Source organism: Helianthus annuus, chromosome 6 (assembly GCF_002127325.2).
Source record: "Helianthus annuus cultivar XRQ/B chromosome 6, HanXRQr2.0-SUNRISE, whole genome shotgun sequence".
Classification (NCBI taxonomy): domain Eukaryota; kingdom Viridiplantae; phylum Streptophyta; class Magnoliopsida; order Asterales; family Asteraceae; genus Helianthus; species Helianthus annuus.
Genome location: NC_035438.2, coordinates 123,066,666 through 123,086,379, shown reverse-complemented (window position 1 = coordinate 123,086,379; position 19,714 = coordinate 123,066,666). Strand labels below are relative to the sequence as shown.

The 19,714-nt window shown below is 37.3% G+C and overlaps 2 protein-coding genes and 1 long non-coding RNA gene across 3 annotated transcripts; 1 reads left to right on the top strand and 2 right to left on the bottom strand.

Annotated features, from left to right (window-relative positions):
- Window positions 1-1,718: 1,718 nt before the first annotated feature.
- On the top strand, window positions 1,719-3,545 carry LOC110905281 (protein FAR1-RELATED SEQUENCE 5-like). The gene is made up of 3 exons (XM_035974028.1): window positions 1,719-1,853; window positions 1,958-3,331; window positions 3,410-3,545. The coding sequence occupies exons 2-3, from the start codon at window positions 2,285-2,287 to the stop codon at window positions 3,437-3,439; spliced, it is 1,077 nt and encodes a 358-aa protein (XP_035829921.1). The 5' UTR covers window positions 1,719-1,853; window positions 1,958-2,284; the 3' UTR covers window positions 3,440-3,545.
- LOC118479485 lies at window positions 3,179-5,032 on the bottom strand. The gene is made up of 4 exons (XR_004859695.1): window positions 4,880-5,032; window positions 4,483-4,548; window positions 3,396-4,376; window positions 3,179-3,285 (listed from the first exon to the last, which is right to left on the bottom strand). It is a non-coding gene; the product is annotated as an uncharacterized LOC118479485 (long non-coding RNA).
- A 10,643-nt stretch (window positions 5,033-15,675) lies between these two features.
- LOC110908435 (ankyrin repeat-containing protein At5g02620) lies at window positions 15,676-19,469 on the bottom strand. Its single transcript, XM_022153374.2, has 4 exons — window positions 18,896-19,469; window positions 18,666-18,806; window positions 17,206-17,741; window positions 15,676-16,577 (listed from the first exon to the last, which is right to left on the bottom strand). The coding sequence occupies exons 1-4, from the start codon at window positions 19,422-19,424 to the stop codon at window positions 15,885-15,887; spliced, it is 1,899 nt and encodes a 632-aa protein (XP_022009066.1). The 5' UTR covers window positions 19,425-19,469; the 3' UTR covers window positions 15,676-15,884.
- Between the last annotated feature and the right edge of the window lie 245 nt (window positions 19,470-19,714).

The window sequence follows — 19,714 nt, the reverse complement described above, 5'->3', positions numbered from 1 at the left end:
ATCAGGGTCGAAACGCCCCGCTTTGGCCAAAGCGAAACTGACATCGTACACCATCACATCACCGTTTAGGCCAAAACGCCCCGCTTTGGCCAAAGCGGGGCGCTTTGAAAGGGTGTGGAAATAAGGTTTGGGTGTGTGAATAGCATAACCCTTTAAGGCTTCATCTAAATACACATCTCTTTACTACTTATATGTGTCCTTCACTAGTACGAAAGAAAGAGATTGAAAATATGAAAAAAACCATAAAGAATGATTCGCCATGTAGACGTCCACGTAAGCCTGCCGGCCATAGGTCGATCCCTATACCGCATAGCCTTAGGGCATGTTTGGCTAAGTTTTTTAAACGACTTATTGACTTATTGGCTTTTTCGAAAAGTCACTATGGAATGACTTATTGACTTATTGGCTTTTTCTCCTCACATACACCCTCATTGCCAAACATCATTTTGAAGCTTATGACTTTCCAAAAAGTAAGTTGTTTCAAAAAGCTTAGCCAAACATGCCCTTAGTACTACTAAATCCACTTTAGATTATCGGGTGTCCAAATTGAAAGGTAAATTATTATACATATTAACTACTAAATCCACTTTAGATTGTCGGGTGTGGATTCAACATGGGATGCTTTGAGGCGAACTGGCTTAGAGTATCCCCCGTCTTTTTTACTATATGGTTTACTTAGAAATTATAGTTTTAAAATTATCTTTATGAGATCTCATTCATCATTTTCATCTTTATGCTACTTAAAAATGTATTTATTTTTTAATGTTTCTTGTTTATACACTCACAATAATTTGATTATAAATGAATTGTAGCTTCATATATGAAATTGTAATCAATTTTGTATGTATGTAATGGGAAACATCTTTAAGTGTGCGATCTGAAGGCCTGTGTTAAGCAAATAGATTTCTTTAATGGTAGATTCCACTCCATTCGATTGTACTGCGCTCTACTGGCTCTAAGACCCAACATTCTAGGAGTAACCTACACTCGCTCGCTCCTTTCATCCGATAGAGAGTTTGAATTCAGTGCTTTAGGAGCATAAATGTACTATCGGGACAGGGCAAAACCAAGGCTATATTTTGGATTGGCCTCTTCTCGGTCGAGAGTGAGTTGTGAATTCTGGTGATAAGGCTTGTGATGTTCGATCTAAGATATTCGGAATCAAGATCTGGATAGAATTGTTGGCTTTCTCAATAGCTTTCTTGAGTTGCTGTTGCCGAAGCTGAGCTTGAAGAGCGGAGTTCAGTGAGAATACTCTTGACAGGTGGGCATGGAAGCTATCTGCTATGCTATTAGAGGACAAGCGCAATAGAGAGAGAAGTAGTCGACATGATTGCCAGATTGGTCGAGTTCACGTTTAGTGTGTATAGTTAACGATGATTTGTTATGAGTTCTTTGATGAACTCGTGAATGTGGAGAGAGATGGAGACAAAATTATTATTCTGATATAATGTTGTGTACCATTTTAATCTTTATAATTATCTTCTTATTTACAATTAAAGGGAAGCCCTTTATTAGTTAATAAGGGTAATATAGTCCATTAACAATTAACAACTAATATATAATAAGGGAAAGTGAGTATGGGGCTGTTTCACATCTAAGGTTAGATGTAAAACCATCCAAAACTATGTAGTTTTGATAAAAAAAATAAATCCCCACTTATTCTTAAAAAATATATACATGAAATATTCTAAAATCTTTTATATTTGGAATGCTATCTTCATCTCTAGCAAATTCATCTGTTCGTTCGTTCTTCTCCCCCAAATCCAGTCGACCTAAAACTAATATCCATTGAGTATTTTAATACGAACCCATTAGTTTTAAATTCTTCATCTGATTGGTCAATCATGGAGGTATTACTTGAATCTCTAAACAAATTGTTCTTATTCATATTTTCTAGTCGCTTGCAATTCAACTGGTTGATTTGAAATATTGAGTTTTAATTCTTTTCATACAGGAATCGTTTAACCCAATGGATTTCAAAACACATTTAATTGAGGAATTGATGCAAACGGATATTTGGTCAACAATAGTGGCTCAGATGTTGAAATAGAGGAGAGAATTGAATCAGAATAAGATAAAATAAATGATGCAACAATAGAGAAAAGAAATTGTGCTGAGAAAGAGAAAGTAAATGATGCAGGAACAGAGTCAAGTAATTATGTAGAAACAGAGCAAATAAATGATACAGAATTAGAGAAAAGAAATGATGAAGACATGGATTTTGAGTTGGAGAAAGAAGCAGCTAATGATGTAATAGGAAAGGTTTTTGATACCCCCAGTGATGCATATGACTTTTACAATCGCTATGCATTTTTACATGGATTCGGAATACGTATTTCTTCGGCATTTAAAAATAAGACAACAAATGAGCCTTATTGAAAGATTGTTTTTTTTTGCTGGCATGACATCAAGCGGAAGAAGCGAGAGTATTCATTCTTCTTTTGACGGATATGTAAAATCAAAGACCATGTTAAATGAGTTTGTAATACAATATGATAAAGTTGTTGCGGCTCGAAGGGATGCCGAAGAAGATGAAGACTTCAAGACCAAGAATTCCAAGCCAGTTCTTTCTTCTGTTAATATGATAGAGGCAAAAGCAGGTTCACGTTACACTAGAAATCTCTTTGATGAATTCAAAAAAGAATGGACAGAGGCTACCTTCAATTTAACTCATGAGACCATCAGCAAGACTTTAGAAGAAATCAAATATAAGGTTGGACAATTGGGTATTGATAAAATATATCAGAGAAATGTTAACTTTCGTATTTCCGATAAGATAGATGTCACATGCTCATGTGCAAAGTTTGAAACATATGGGATGTTATGCAAGCATATCTTATATGTCTTGAAGAAGAGACATGTTGAAACTCTTCCTGATCATTATATTTTACCTAGGTGGACACTTGATGTTAGGTATAAATCGGATAATTGCACTATTGGGCTCGAAGACATATATAAAGGAAATGAAGTTAGTGCGTTAAGATTATGGTGTGTTCAATCTAATTTTAGTAAAGCGATCGAACAAGCAAGAGACTCTCCATCTGAGATAAAGAGACTAGATACAATCTTGTTGAAATTTTTAGAAGAGCAAAGTATTCGAACAAAATCAAAACCGTTTGAGATTGCTTCACAAGATGCTAACGTGGGAAGTTCGAAAGTAAACATGATTCCTCAAATTTCTATTCGTGATCCACTAGTTCATACGAATACTAAAGGTCGTCCCAAAAGTGCAAGCAGAATCAAATCTTCCCTAGAAGCACCAAAAAAGAGAAGTTGTTCTTTCTGCAAAAAAGTTGGTCATTACATCAACGGATGTCCAGAAAAGAAGGTAAGATTTGTATTTATTAATATACGATGACCATCTTTTTGGTCATTATAATTCTCATATTTACCTTTTTTTCTTCAGGAACTTGAGTCTAAACTAGAGAGAGAATGATGATTAGTGCAGCAGAGTCTAAACTAGAAAGAAGGATGAGGTGTGCATCAGCTTGAAGTCCAGTAGAATAGCATATACTAAGATTTTGGTTTCATTAAAAGTTGAGTAGATACAAAGACTTTGTTTTTTTTGGTCATTATAATTCTCATATAAAATGACACCGGTCAAAAGTGCCAATAAGTGGTGAATTGAAGTTAAACGGGTCAAAATATAGAAAGGTAAAATAAAACGACTCAAACACGCCAAATATCGAGAGGAAGGTCGGCTCTGCTAGATCACAACAGGAACAATTATTAGACAAAAAATTTAGTGAAACTGCAATGTCATGAATAAATTTATATTAAATAGCCTTATCACATTACAAATTACTATCTACATTGGTCAACGATACTAATTACATGAAAATCACCTAACTAAATTAAGTACACAAGGTATATTATCTTGAAAAGTGAGCAACCATTCATATCAGCAGCCCTACAATAGGTGTATGTTGATATATAGTCCAGAGCTGCGTCTAAATTTTTTCCCCATCTAATTGAAAATATTCATACTCAAGAGGCACTAGAATACTGGGCAAAAAAATTCACTATAGGGGAGCCCATTCAAACAGTTCTGAACAGCAAGTGCTGCCTTCTGATAATGCCATATAAAAAAGGGTAGTTGCACGGTACCCCTGACCGCGGAAGGGATCTCCCTTCCCAGTTCACCACCCGACAAGGATCCCTGGCGGAAAATACCCATAGCCATCAAAGAGGGGTAAGAAACATGTTTCGAACCCGAGACCTCGAGTGTCCTCGGTCCGGCTTTAAAGCGGGTGTCGGTGGCCACCAAAGTGGCACTAATGGGAATTGAACTTGGGTCTCCATTGGAGAACCCAAGTCACTCCACCACTAGGCCACTTGTGGTGGTTATGGATCTGATAATGCCATATAAGGATCTGCAAAAAAAAGTTTAGAAGATCTAGACCATTTCAGACAATTTGGAAAGAAACATTAATCTTTTTTTTTTCTATCTTTTAAGTTTAATATATGTAAGAACCTTACCGGGTCAATTACAAATATAACTCTTCACTTTTCAACATACATGGAAGCTGTTATGGTCATTTGTCTCTAGAAAAAAAACAAAAAAAAATGTTAATCAAACTCCTCAAATAAGATAAGAATCTACAACAAGTAGGAATCTAGATTATTCAGTTAAAACTCGGAATCGACTAACACTATTAGCTAATCAACCAAATTACGCAACAATTAGGAGGTAACAATTGACAAGATCAAGCTTTTGTGATGTAAATGTTAATAAATTTAAGTATACCAACTAGAATTAAAGAAAACCACTTAAAACGCAAAAGTTATATGAAAAAGTTGTTGCTCCGAGTACGATGATCGGAGAAATCGAAGGAAAAAGAACGACATCGATAGGTAGTGAAGAAGTTTGACTTACCATCATAACATTCAGTTTGCTCGGCGAGGTTAGCAGTGTAGATGGAGATATCCCAATCGGGAGAAGCCATGGGTTTGGATCTGTGAGAAGAAGAGGAGGTTTTGTTTGGTTCTATGAGAAGATGAGGAGTTTGGTTTTTTTTTTCTTGTTTAAAAAGCATAAAGTGGGGATTTATTTATTTTTTTTATCAAAACTACGTAGTTTTGGATGGTTTTACATCTAACCTTAGATGTGAAACAGCCCCATACTCACTTTCCCCTTATATGTATTCTTACATTCTCTCATTTGGCCGATTAATCATTTTTCATAAACATTCGATAAGCCTAATCAGAAGTTAATACTCATTTTAACTTTAAACCAAAATCATAACAAAGAAAAACGAGGAGGGGCCCGGCGGATAAAAACCTTGCTTAGAAACTAAAAAGATTAAAACGAGACATCATTAACTAGAACAAAGACAGGAAAATCTTGAAATTCGGTGGTCAGGAAGAATTAAAGTCTGTTATTTCTTTGCTCGAACAGGTGGTTGAATGTAGAACCCTCTCTGATGCTGAAATTGACCTCAGACGGGACTTAAAAAAGAAACTTCATGACGCTGAAGCTCTTTATAAGGCTGACTTGTGTGACATCTGTGCCTCTACGACCATCATACGCATACAAAACCAATGAAATCTTGTGTTTCATACTTGGGATTTGTATAAATATGTGTATCATTTGCACATATCAATTCTTGTTCAATTTCGAGCTTTAAATCGCTTTCTAGAAAGTTATACGCGAACTGATGCGTAAACGTAATCAGTTTAACGCAAAAAACACTCCGGAACAATGACATAGGCTTAACATACCTTAAATAACCTTTACATAACTTAGAAATAAGTTTCGGAGGGTTTGGTGTGTCGAAAACAAGTTTATTCGATCACAGGGACTATTTGTGTCAAACTATGAAAGTATACCGATTCATATAGTAACGAACATTCTGAAACTTGATCATAAGCTAAACATACCCTAAATATCCTTCACATAGCTTAGAAATAGGCTTTGAGGGGTTCGTTATGCAAAAATATGCTTATTTGATCAAACAGGGACTAAAAGCGTCAAAAAGTGCATAAGTTTGCATTTACGCGCATATCTTACGTTCTGAACATATCCGGACATCCAAAAATTTTTGTAATCATTAAAATATTTTATTTTAATGATTGGAATGCAAAAATACCATCCGTCGTGAAATTTGGTTCGTTTTTGCATCCGTTCGAGTTTTCGTTGCAATTAACCGAATAACGCAACTGTATGACCAAACGAACCGACATCCGAGATGTTTTTGAGCATATATCTTGTTCCCTATGCTTTAACTTCATTGTGGAGCCTTGAAATGGGGTTAACGGGGCTTAAACGTGTCAAAAACTGAGTTTTTAACATACAGGGACCATTTCTGCCATTTTGCCAAACTCGTCCCTCGCGGGCCACATAGGCTGAAGAGCCTGTCTACGCGGGGCGCGACTGATGCCCAGATCAGCAAAACAGTTTTTCAGCAACAATAGCTGGTTTTCTGGTTTTTGGACATGGTTTAATCAAACCTTGAGCTGGTTTTGGACACCCCTAGTATTGTAAATCAGTGAGTAACACTTCGATGGTTCAAATTGAAGCTCAAATTACGAGAAACGATCTTAACGGTTCTTGAAAATCTATAAATACCCACTTGATTTTCAATCATTCCTCACACTTGATCTCATTTCTGCTCTAAGTTGAAGCTCTCCTTTGTGAAGCTTCATACCTGAGTAATTTGAGTTCAAATCTTCATTGCTTGGACCTTTTGTAAATTTCTTTCATGTCTTTTTATGCTATTCAAACATGAAAGTCAAACAATGTTTGACTTTCTGCTTTGACCACGTTTTGGTCAACACAAAGTTCGTTTGAACTTTGCAACGTGAGTGTAATCACGATGGTTATAGTCCCATGTGACTATACCTACTGATTACCACGTCGATTAGTCGAAGTGACGAGTCAAAGTTTCAGTCAAAATACGTGTTTATGCGTATTTTGAGACGAAGCAATTTTTGGGTATCAAAACACTTTGTTTTGATATCAAACTTGTTTTCTAACTTAGTTAAACATGTTTTAACATGTTTAACTCGTCACTTTTAATCTAGTGCTTATATAGGGTCGTAAGATAAGCGGTCTAAACAACCACTTAGACTTTCGAACCCGACCCGTTTGGTCGATCGTTAGGATCCGACCAAGCATGTTTTGTGACCATAGTTGTATAGGGAATAACCGTCCAAGGTTATAACTTATGGTTACTTAGTTTAATTAGTTGTTATGATAGGTAGTTTATATCTTGCTTAGGACGTCAAAATGTCCTTTTCATGCATAATTGGATAATTTCAAATTTAGGTCACAATATGCCTTAGGTAAATGACCAAAATGCCCTTTTCATGCATAATTGGATTTTAAGCATATGTAACTTAATTTTTGTCACTTAAACTGATTATGCAACATATTTAAACATGTTAGGGCATATAATACTTGTCCTAGGACTAGTTAGGCATCTCGAACGCGCTTTTGCGCGAACGACGCGTTAAAGTAGCATAAGCTACCTTAATGGGCCGTAACGGGTCGTAAGCACTTAGGATAGGTTCCGATTTAGAATGTGGGCTTTGTTAAACCATATCACATGAGTTCCAATACTCATTTGGTTTACAAAACCTCATTCTATCCGATCTTCTGATTTAGGTGTCGATTTATTAACTTAGCAAGCCGATTACTAGGTACCACTTGATTTCATTGATTTGCCCGAGCTTTGTTAAGTTCATTAGATCGAGGATACTTGCAATTCAATGTGAGTACATAGTTCCCCTCTTTTACCGCTTTCAATTGTTTTTGGGTGATTCATATGTGCTAAACGATTTCGAGTTTTCTAAAACATGTACTATGGTTTATATTGAACACAACGACTTCAATTATATGAACAAACTTGTTGGGGCGTTGGTCGAAAGACAATTGAATGACATTCATTAACTATTTAAGCCGACCAGTAGTACGTTATGGTACCATAGGATATTATGATACCATAGGGTCTGACAAATCCCGTTATCGGACTTTCACCATGGTTATGGGGGTAATGTGGGTAACGACAGAACCTGATGATTGTTAACTTACCCTTTGATGGTTTGTTAATACGAGTTAAAAGAGTAGGACGAGTCACACAGGTTTGAATGTATTCAATAAAACGACCAAAAGTTAGTTTTCACAATTTAGACCCGAACCACTGGAACTATGTGAACTAGTTGAACTATTTGAACCACTGGAACTATTTGAACTATGTGAACTAGTTGAACTATTTGAACCAATGGAACTATTTGAACCATGTGAACTAGTTGAACTATTTGAACCACTGGAACTACCTGAACTATGTGAACTATTTGAACTATTGAACCATTGGAACTATTTGATCTATTGAACTATTTGAACGATTAGAACTATTTGAACTATTGAACGATTGGGTTATGGTAACTGATTAGGTAACGGGGCGGGTGTAATGTGATAAGGCATGGTGGATACGCCGCTGGTACTTCCTATATATAAGTGCTTTTTAACACATTACATGTCGTTGCGTTATCTAGATCACTTGGACGAATGTTTTCAAAACGAAGTTACAATACAAGGTTTTCCTAACGATATAAACCATACGAGTTTTTAATACAAGAACGATTTACAACTTGGTTTACAAAGACAAATGTTTTCAGTTAAGATTTATGGCTACAATGGTTTTGTTTATACACATATCAACTTGTAAAAGTTGATAGAAACATACTGCAATATCAAACTCTTTTCTTTTCAAGGTATACACTCGACAACTCTCGTAGTTGGACGAGGTATTGCAATATGAACTCAAGGCCATGAATCTAACACACTCACAAAACCTATGTACTCGCCGACATTTTTATGCTGACGTACTTTCACATATGTTTCAGGTACCATAATTGATGATGTTTGACGATGGTTATGATGCATGCTCACATAGAAATGGACGAGGCCTTAGTGACTTAATAACAATGAAGGACAATATGTTCATGTTTTGTATTTAATTTTCGAGACAATGTAATAAACTTAATTCAATAAAATGAAACTTCAATCCATGTGTTGTGAAACAATGATTCTGTTACGACACTCCCCGACGTTTTCGCCGCAGTTTTGTTGTTTTAACGCGGTCGGGGTCTGACAACCTGAAACAACGGGCAAAGATTAAATGGGGAATAGAAGGGGATGAAAATACTCAGTTTTTTCACAACACCATTATTATTAACAGGAAGGTGAATAGAATCAATGGCGTATCTATAAATGGGGTGTGGAAGACGGATCCTACCCTGCTAAAGGAGGAGATTTTCTGTTTCTTCAAGAATAAATTTGATGAAGTTGTTGAAAAGAGGTCGAGCTTCAGGTTTGAATTCCTTCTAGTATTAACTAGCTATGATTATTCTCACTTGGTTAGGCCCTTCCCAGCTGAGGAAATCAGGACGCATTATTGTTAATCTTCATCATGGAATTTTTTAAACATTACTGGGATATTATAAAGGATGTTTTTATTTCAACCGATCCAACCCCCCGTGTAAACAAGAAGTTGTTTCCCCCAGACTGTGTATCAACCCCAACAACATGTTTTATATGTTTAAACACATTTAAATTTCTGGCCATGTGATGTTTAAATACAGAACTAACGTACCAATATCGCTCCATAGCCCTCTTCGGTACCGACGACAATCATCTCCTGATGATTACTGATTTCTCCTTCTTGTTTCTGTATTCCCATATTCACCGCTTGCCGAATTAATTGGGTTGCCTCATTTGTTTCTTTCTTTTGACACGAATAAATTTGGTGCCCTGGTTGGTGATAGTAGAAACATGTCTTCTCTCGATGAATCCTCTTGTTCTTGCCATTCATCTCATCCGTGCAGTGTTGACAAGGCAACAAAGTGGAAGTGGATTTAATTCCACTCTTCTTCTTCCCCGTTGCCGCTCTGATACCACTATGTTGGGGATCAGAAGAAGCATATGCAGCGGAATTAAGATTTGAGTTTGGGTTATTGTTAGTGAGTGAACCGAATTGGATTTGCATGATACAGGATGATAAATGAAACAAAGAATATCGAGAACAAAGGGTAGTGGACAATTCTTGTAGAAATAAGAATGTCTTGATATCCGACCATATTGCCGGCAATCAAAATAAATACATAAAGGTTTTGGCGGTTGAATTTGGCGGGTAACTGCCTCCGGCAGTTATTTGAATTGTTCACCCGCTTATCACACCGGTAAATACATAAAATTATCGTCTACCATTGGAGTTCATATCATACATATATTAACTACTTATAAATCCAAATAAATATAAACATAACAAAGTTTAATAGTTCTAACAGGTTAGAGTGGAACAATCTACCTATGTCCCGGGAAGGAATATCCTTGATGGTCACTTAGTGGTAAACGAAACGTTGGCGTGGTTGAAAAGATCAAAAAAAAAAAAAAATGCCTTGTGTTCAAAGTTGATTTTGACAAGGTATTGGATTCCATAAACTGGAATTATTTATTGTTAATTATGGGATTTGGCGCAAAATGGACTAAGTGGTTTTCTAGTTTCTTTAAATCGGGTAAAGCCTCGGTATTGGTGAATGACTCTCCTACCTTGGATTTTCCTATAAAAGAAGGAGTGAGACAAGGTGATCCCATCTCTCCATTTATTTTTATAATTGCTATGGAAGGCCCCAACGCCCTCATGAAATCAACCTGTTCTAATAAGATTTTTAATGGGGTTGCGCTTCCGAATGATGGCCCAAGATTGTCTCATGTGATGTACGCCGACGACGTTGTGTTCTTGGGAGAGTGGTCCTTAAACAACCTTTTTGGTCTTAAACGTATCCTAAGATGCTTCCACTTAATTTCGGGCCTTAAAGTTAACTTTCACAAAAGCCGACGTTTTGGTGTCGGTGTAGATGAAAGGGAAGTCGTAAGAATGGCAAATGTGATGACTTGTGAAAGTGGTTCGCTTCCTGTAACACATCTTGGTCTACCACTTGGAGAAAATATGAATCGATGCAGGTCTTGGAGCCCAATTCTAGAGAAATTCAATGCTAAACTCAGTTCGTGGAAAGCAAATCACTTATCATTCGGTGGAAGACTCACCTTGGTGAATTCGGTTTTAAGTAGTCTTCCGTTATACTACCTTTCTATGTTCAAGGTCACCGGGCGGTGGTGAAAAGCTTGGATAAGATTCGGTGAAGGTTCTTATGGGGCGGCAATGATACGAACCAAAAAATTATAGTTGGACTTCTTGGGAGATTGTTAGTAAAACCGAAACAGTTGGGAGGTCTTGGGGTTTGTAATCTGAGGGTGCAAAACCTTGCCCTTCTTTCAAAGTGGTGGTGGAGGCTTTTCAAGGAAGAACATGCATTATGGGCGAGGGGTATAAATACTATTCACAACATCATCAATCCTGCTCCTAACAGGTTAGCCAGATACTCGTTTTCGGGTCCGTGGGCCAACATCTCCAGAATTGGGCAAGGCTTTGCAGATTTTGGGGTCTCCATCTGGGACTTATTCTCTAAAGGAGTGGGAGACGGCAATGGTACGCTCTTTTGGAAAGATTTCTGGCTTGGTAGAGTTTGCTTCTAAGACCTGTTCAATTCCCTCGATCGTTCAACTTAGAAGTGAATAAAAACTGCCTAGTGTCGAACTGGGTTTCATTAGACATCAATGGCTGCAAAACGTATTCGTGGAGTTGGAATAGGAGAAATATTGGTTCAGATGCGGAGTTGGATATCTTGGATCTGCAGGAGATGGTGGATTGTTAGGTTTTTCTCAACAAGAGTGATACATGGAGATGGAGACCTGAGCCAAATGAGCCTTTTGTTGTGGGGCGAGTTAGGAAAACGTTGCATTCTCATCAATCTGCAGTTCAGCTAACCAAAGATTTTCTTTGGATGAATTGGGTCCCAATTAAAGTGCAGTGTTTTAGCTGGAGGCTGCAGTTACACAAAATTCCGGTTTGTGCAAATCTGATCAGGAGAGCCACTCAGCTTCGGATGTTAACGGATTATTTGAAGTTGACAGATCTAAGTTGGGTAAAGCGGTTTTGTACTCAACTTGTTGGTTCTTATGGAAAGCGCGGAATGATTTGGCTTTTAATAAACGGAGATGCACTATTGAGACTTTAGTTGAAGACATGAAGGCGCAACTATTTTGCTGGATAGCCAACAGATCCAGATACAAAGATCTTTGCTGGGACACTTGGATCACCAGCCCAAAGTCTTGTTTTTGCTTAAGTTGTTGTTCTGTTTTGTTCTTTTTCTTGCTGTACTTGTCCCCTTTCAGCGTCGCACTGGTTTTTATTGAAGTGGCTATTCAAAAAAAAAAAAAAAACTTATCTTTTGCAGCTTTTGAATGCGATATATATTTGGGTATATACGCAGCAATTTTGCGTGCGTTTGTTATGAAACAACATCTTATGTGGGTTGTATTTTGGTTCTGAATTGATTTGATTCTGAACCAGTTTTACCTTTTGATTAAATCGAAACTGATTTCTTAGATTACGGCTAGCAAAAAAATGCAGTTTGATGTTGTCCTTTCTTTTCTCTCGGTGGGTTGCCTAAAAAATGTAGTTCTTCGTTCTTCAGCAAATCATAATTTACGATTCTGATTTAACCTTTTGGTTAAGGAGCACACCACTTAACGCTCGAGATGTCCCCTTACGGACAACCAACTACTATTTACCCTATCAGATATAAACTCGGGAACTGACCTGCGTGCCAAATGATTATCAGGTTGTTGGTATTCTCTCCAATATCACATGTGAAACAAATTTAGCGGTATGAAGAACAAGTGGGATATGATTATCTTAGATACATAACTTCGATTTTAGTAGCTTATGTCAATCTAGTCATAAACATTTGTATGGATATATTAGAAATATAATGGAAAATGTTCATTTCCAAACATCTTACATTAACTATACCAATATTCAGAATAGAATGTGTTTATCACACAATACAAACACGTTTTGCCTTTGATCGTTGGCAAATTATTCACACAAACCAACCTATGCGTATTTATAAACCAATATGTAGTGAAATCATAATCTCTTCACATCCTATAAGTATTAGGGTTTATTATGTAATTAGTTAATAGTTAGATAGATAGTTTAGATTTATTAGTAAGTGGCGGTTACAAAGTTGAAGGACCAAAGTTGACAAGATGGAAGTTTGAAACTTCCCTCAATAACCGAATGGGTGTGTCTCCTACACACACCACTTTCGAACCAGTATCAAGGCAACAAGGAAAGGACGCGACTGTTGATCATGCGGACGAGAATCAACACACCTTTTCAAGTTCCAATCACAACCACACATCCAAGAGACATGACTTTTCACGAAGAGACACGTCTATTCACTTGTACCCGTAGGAAACTATAAATAGAATAGATTGATTCATTTGTAACTTACACTCTCTTATTCATTCACTTGTAAATACATTCAAGATTTGTATTCATTCAGAAATAAAGGTTAGTTTGTGTTTATTTCGTTCATTGTGATATTCATTGTTCGTTAAGAAGATTCTGGGCAACAGTGGTATCAGAGCCTAGGGCTCAAATTTCGTTTCGAAAAACAATCATCAGGCGGGTGGTTGAATTTTTCTAACAATTCTGATCACGCAAGGAGGCGTCGATTAGGTTGTTTTTTTGTTAAGTTTTAACACCAATCGCATCAAGCGGGTACGATTGTTGTTCGTTCATTAATCGTTCATCAGGAGGGTGTTCGATTTTTATCTGATCATCACTGAGGGTGTTCAGATTCTGGGTTTTTTTTTTAATTCAAATCACGGCAAGAGGCCACGATTCGGGTTAAGAAGACGGAAGCAAATCTGAGAAGTTTGTATTCCGGTTTAAGGTTTGAAGAAGCAATCGCAAATCTGAGAAGTTTGGGTTGTTTGAAATTTGCAAAAGACACAAAATCTGAGAAGTTTTGTGATATCAAAGCATCAAGAGGGTGTTCGGTTGAGAAGGTTAGTCGCAAATCAAGCGGGTTTGGGGCTGATTTTTGGTTTGTATTTAGAGAGTCGCGAATCAAGAAGGAAGAAGAAAAAAAAACGCAGCCAAGAGGGTTGTTAAGAAAAGTCAGAAAACGTGCGGTGAATCACGATAAGAGAAGTCGGTCGGTTCGCAAATTCCAGGTTCTACGTTCTATTTTTTCTGGAATTTATATAAGATTTAGAAATTGGTTTGATTCCGTTAGAAAGTTAGTGTGAATTTTTTTTGGAATCATAGACTTCGGTTTTAGGAGAAAACCAAAGTATAGAAAGTGAAAATTGTTGGAAAAGAAATTATGGCGGATTCAGGAGGAGCCTCTCCGTCAAACGCGGTAGTAATTAGAGAGGGTAGTTCGTTCTCCCAGTTTCAGTGTCCTATTTTAAAGTCTACAAATTATACGGTATGGGCAATCCGTATAAAAACCATTTTGAGGGCAAACGGATTATGGGAAATGATAGAACCAAAAGAAAATACGCAAGCGGATGAAAAGAAGGATATGATGGCGACCGCTTATTTATTTCAAGCACTACCGGAAGATATGATAATACAAGTTGCAAGTTGCAAGAGTGCAAAAGAAATTTGGGATGCATTAAAGACTAGACACGTCGGTGCAGATCGAGTGCAAAAGGCACGTCTTCAAACGCTCAAAACAGAGTTTGAGATGTTAAAGATGAAGGAGGAAGACACTATCGATTCGTTCACTGCAAGACTAAATAGTATTGTCACGAGGGCAAGTGGTCTTGGATCAACTTTTGATCAACCGACTTTAGTACGGAAACTTCTGAGTTCTGTACCAAAAAGGTTCGTTCAAATTGTTGCAACCATTGAACAATTCGCTGATTTAGAAACAACGACGCTAGACGAGACAATTGGAAGGTTGAAAGCCTATGAAGAAAGGACCGGTTTGGTGGATGAAGACCCGGTATATAATCAAGAGAAACTTATGTATACGCGACGTGACAAGAACTATGGTCGTGGAAGGCGTTTTGGGAAGAATGGACAAGGAAGGTTCAACTCATCGCAAGACAAATGGCGTGATGGAAAGTTCAAACAAGAAGATGATGATGAAGACTCATCACATGATGCTTACAAGGGTAGAAGCAACCAAAGGAAGTTTGGGAAGGATTTAAGCAAGATTAAATGCTACAATTGCCAAAAGTTTGGTCATTATGCCTCAGATTGTCCTGAATCAAATCAAAGAGAAGAAGAAACAAATCTGGTGCAGGAAGACGATGAACCAACTCTCCTAATGGCAATCAAAGAAGACTGCAGCGATCTACTACAACATGCTCATGATAAAAATGGAGAAGTGCAGGATGGCAAGCAAGACATGGAGAAAGATCAAGGTGCAACTTAAGGATGTTCGAGATTAGGGGGGTGAATGAAATCATAATCTCTTCACATCCTATAAGTATTAGGGTTTATTATGTAATTAGTTAATAGTTAGATAGATAGTTTAGATTTATTAGTAAGTGGCGGTTACAAAGTTGAAGGACCAAAGTTGACAAGATGGAAGTTTGAAACTTCCCTCAATAACCGAATGGGTGTGTCTCCTACACACACCATTTTCGAACCAGTATCAAGGCAACAAGGAAAGGACGCGACTGTTGATCATGCGGACGAGAATCAACACACCTTTTCAAGTTCCAATCACAACCACACATCCAAGAGACATGACTTTTCACGAAGAGACACGTCTATTCACTTGTACCCGTAGGAAACTATAAATAGAATAGATTGATTCATTTGTAACTTACACTCTCTTATTCATTCACTTGTAAATACATTCAAGATTTGTATTCATTCAGAAATAAAGGTTAGTTTGTGTTTATTTCGTTCATTGTGATATTCATTGTTCGTTAAGAAGATTCTGGGCAACATGTAGATCACACAATAATAAATAGTACCTATAGGCGAGTTACCAAATACCAACTAAACAAGGATCCGAGAACCATCAACGGTTTGATGTCTAGAATGACGATTATACTGCCATACTATAGGTTTGGGACTACGGTAATGCTCGAGTGCTTCATCTATCATCTGCTTGAATGCCCGGTAAATAGCTCCACCAAGTTGCTTGTAAAATCGAATATATGTGAACACAAAAATGAGCACAGGGAAGAATGAAACAGTGTACAAAGTGATGTCGGTCCATTTCCTCCCGCTACTGATGGTTAGTATAAGTGTTGCAGCAAACGCCACCATCATCATTGTCACCGCTACAATCAACAAGGTGAGTCCTAAATGTAACTTTTGAAACATAGATGTCTCGAAATCCTTAAACCGGAACGATGATGTGACAATATTGAGGAATATGATAACTGAAGTTAAACTTGAGGAGAGTGAGATTGCATCAGCTATGGTAAATATGAGAAACAAAGGTTTGTTTTTGAGAACTGGGTAACCCGTTTTTGAATCTGGACCTCCTGGCACAGTGTATGCTGCAGCAAAGGCAACGGTAGCTATGAGCACAGCAACAATGGAGCAGTTTTTTGCATTCTCACTCATCCATTCTTTAGCATCCGAGCGAAGTTTATTATTATTGTCGAAAAATAATTGTTCTGCAGTCTTCCCTTTGGAGTTCAACTTCATGGCGTCAACAGGTTTGCACATCTCTTTTATTCTCTGCAAAAAAACCCATACGAAAATCTAAATAATTGTAATGGTGATTTACCATATCAGTTAACGAAATATGGCCTGAGTTTAATATATCTGGTTTCTTGTTTTTACTTTTTATTATGGCTTTCTGTAAACAAATAGCTCCTTAACATATTACAATCACCATTTTGTTGTTATACCAAGATGTGTTAAATAAAAAAAATAACTTGTTTTGACCTATTTGTGTAACAAAAACAACCCAAGTAAGCCCAATCAATGCCCAATTGAGATGCTACAGCGCCTAATAAGAATTACAAGGCTCGTTAGTAGCCACTTAAGTCCATCGGTAACTACGGACAAATTTACAAGTCGAAGCTACACTTATAGAAACTAATGACATTTAGTATATAATAACTACACGACCATCTTCGACGGTCACCTTTGTGTGTAATTACAAAAATGCCACTGTGTGCTTTTTGCTTTTTCATGCTATTCGTACGTTTAGTACGTTAACTTTATTTGTACAGGAACTTTCCTCTGTTTCTTTGTTTATCAATATCAATTGTGAAGATTGGGCCAGGCGATATGATATATAGAGAACGGGGAATGACATATACAATAACACAAATGAGATGGGTAGGTGTTGAAAACTTACCTTAAAAAGAAGCGTATCCTCTTGTAGTACAAGAGCAGGACCTTTAAGATCCTCAGTAACTTCATCTTCTCTTTCAGCAACTAAATGGAGCAATGTGTTTCCATAATTATCAATCTTTCTTCTCACTCTCAGCTTTTGAGTCTTCAACTTGTCCACAAGATCAATAATCTCAATACGCCGATGCAAGATAGCCAAACTTAAAATGTTGCGCCCATCATGATCAATATGATCAATTGCCTGAGGATAAACTCTAAGGATTTCCTCAACAATCTCTATGCAACCGTTTATGGTTGCTAATAACAATGGAGTGAGGGGCTTTAAGTCCTGTTCAGCTATATCAATGGATTGACTCTTACCATATAAGTGAACCTTAGATCTACCTTTCTTTATATATGATTCAGTCATTCGCCATGACGTGTCAGCTTTCACCAACACCTTAACAAGCTTCATTGCCCACTCACATTGATACTTTTCTTTTTTTATCTTCCTTAACCAGGGAAACATTGTGTTGGCATCTTCAATATCAGCATCAATTACTGAGACCAAAAGGTAGAAAATTTTGTAATCTCTATATAATTAAACTACTAGTGTCAACCATCAAAACATGCAGGATTACTTACAAGCATGGTTGCAAAATTCGCTAGGCACTCCCTAGTCGATCGATCGGGGAGTTGAGAGTACCTCAAAACATGCAGGATTACTTATAAAGAAATTAGTTTTCAGAATTTAAATATATGTCAAATAAAATAAATTTACTAATATTTATAACAAAATACGTGAAAATTATATTAATTCTTTAATTTGATAGGCATAGAAATTATGTTTTATTACTTTTTTAAGTCAAACACGCCCCGAGTTGACTTACTAGATCCGATTTTGGCTGAGGTTGATCGCGTTTGATCGATTTCGAGTAATTAGGCGGAGTTGAAGAAAGTCGCCTCGGCAGTTTACCTTGTAGCGATTACTCAGGGAATACTCGGCCTTGGAAACCTTGCTTTACAACCATGCTTACAAGTCATGTGAGAGTGGCTATATGTTAGAATTTTTTGGATTAGTAGGTGGTTTAGGATTCAGCTATGTATTTCTAGGATTTTTTTTTCTTCTATGCAAGCCAACTCGATATAGTTTGGTCAAAAACTGTAAGCGAGGGGTTAAGTTTGGTGAGAAACCTCTGAAGTTTTCTTGTCACCCAAGTGAACTTGCTGAGTTCATTAGCCACAACATTGTAAATAAAATTCTTTTTCAAAACTTGCATGAATTAGTCGGCAGGAACAGTGAATTGAACTGCCTGTAAGTTCAAAATCCAAAAAAAAAATTGCATAAAAGTAGTAAGCTGAATCTTAAACCAGACTTTCATATGTAAAGTTTTATTTGTTGCCTGAATGTTTAATGGAGCAAAACTTGTTAAACTAATCAAGAGCAGTGAAGTAGATATATATTGTTAGCATCATCATACATACGCTTGTATATCATGCGCATGAGGAAACTTTTCGGACCAAACACCGGGGGGCTGCAAGAAAGAAGTTGAAGAGGTGTCATCTCATCAACGTCGTTCTCATTTATTAAATGCGGGTGCTTCACTGCTATCTCATGCGCTAGCCCTGCAAAAACAATCTCTGTTATGTACCCAAAAATTTCTATACGAGGCTACATATATAACACTACTGAGCGAAAAATTCGATATGCTTACAGTAGTTTCTACTGAGAATTGCTTTGTGGAGTATGGTAGATTTATCATGGTCCCTTTGAAGAAAGCTTTTCAAAGCCGGACCGTGTATTGTTCTACAGACTTCCCGATGAAGTAACTTGAAGATTTCGGTCTTGCCACTTGCAGCTGCAGTGAATAAAGCAGTTTCTCCAAGCCTGTTGGTCATGCCAAGCAGCATAGGAGCCCTGGCTAGCATCACTGTAGCCGCCTCAACTGTCTTGTTATTATAGCTAGCCTCGTGAAGGATTGTATTTCCACCTATGTTTTGGCAAGTGAGTTTGTGAGATTCATGCATAGGCACCATATCAAGGAGCTCTAACACAAGGTCGTTTTTCTTCAGGTTCGTAGCCAGAGCAAGGACGGTGTCTTCATGTATTGTTGGTGTATGCAAAGGACCTTCTGGAATCCCTAGACATGTCTCTATAACTTTATCATCTTCCCCATTTATCAAAGCTTCATATAGTTCGGAACTAGTGCGCAGGTCCTTGGCTTCTGCTTCTGTTAGAGCCATTTTAGATACACACACAGAGAGTTTAAGATTTCTAATGACACTTCTATTACAAGGAGCACAAGGCAAGTTGATAAAAAACACTTATACTCTCCTCAGAGCATCACCAATAGAGGTGATTCTTGGTGGTATTTTTTGGTGCTAATGTGGCACCTGCCCAACCAATGAGAGCATTTCTCTCTCTTGACCCACTCACATACAACAAAAACACTATTTCTCTCTTCTCTCTCCTCTCTCCTACATCACACTCACATAACTTTATTTCCTCCATTTTTTCTCATTTTCCCTACATA

Bases quoted from the DNA above. Each gene is read 5' to 3' on its own strand.
- LOC110905281 (XM_035974028.1), top strand. From the start codon at position 2,285: ATGCATATGACTTTTACAATCGCTATGCATTTTTACATGGATTCGGAA. The intron at 3,332-3,409 runs GTAAGATTTGTA...TTTTTTCTTCAG, and splicing joins ACGGATGTCCAGAAAAGAAG to GAACTTGAGTCTAAACTAGA.
- LOC110908435 (XM_022153374.2), bottom strand. From the start codon at position 19,424: ATGGCTCTAACAGAAGCAGAAGCCAAGGACCTGCGCACTAGTTCCGAA. The intron at 18,807-18,895 runs GTAAGCATATCG...TTGTTTTTGCAG, and splicing joins AATTCTCAGTAGAAACTACT to GGCTAGCGCATGAGATAGCA. The intron at 16,578-17,205 runs GTAAGTTTTCAA...GTTTTTTTGCAG, and splicing joins AGGATACGCTTCTTTTTAAG to AGAATAAAAGAGATGTGCAA.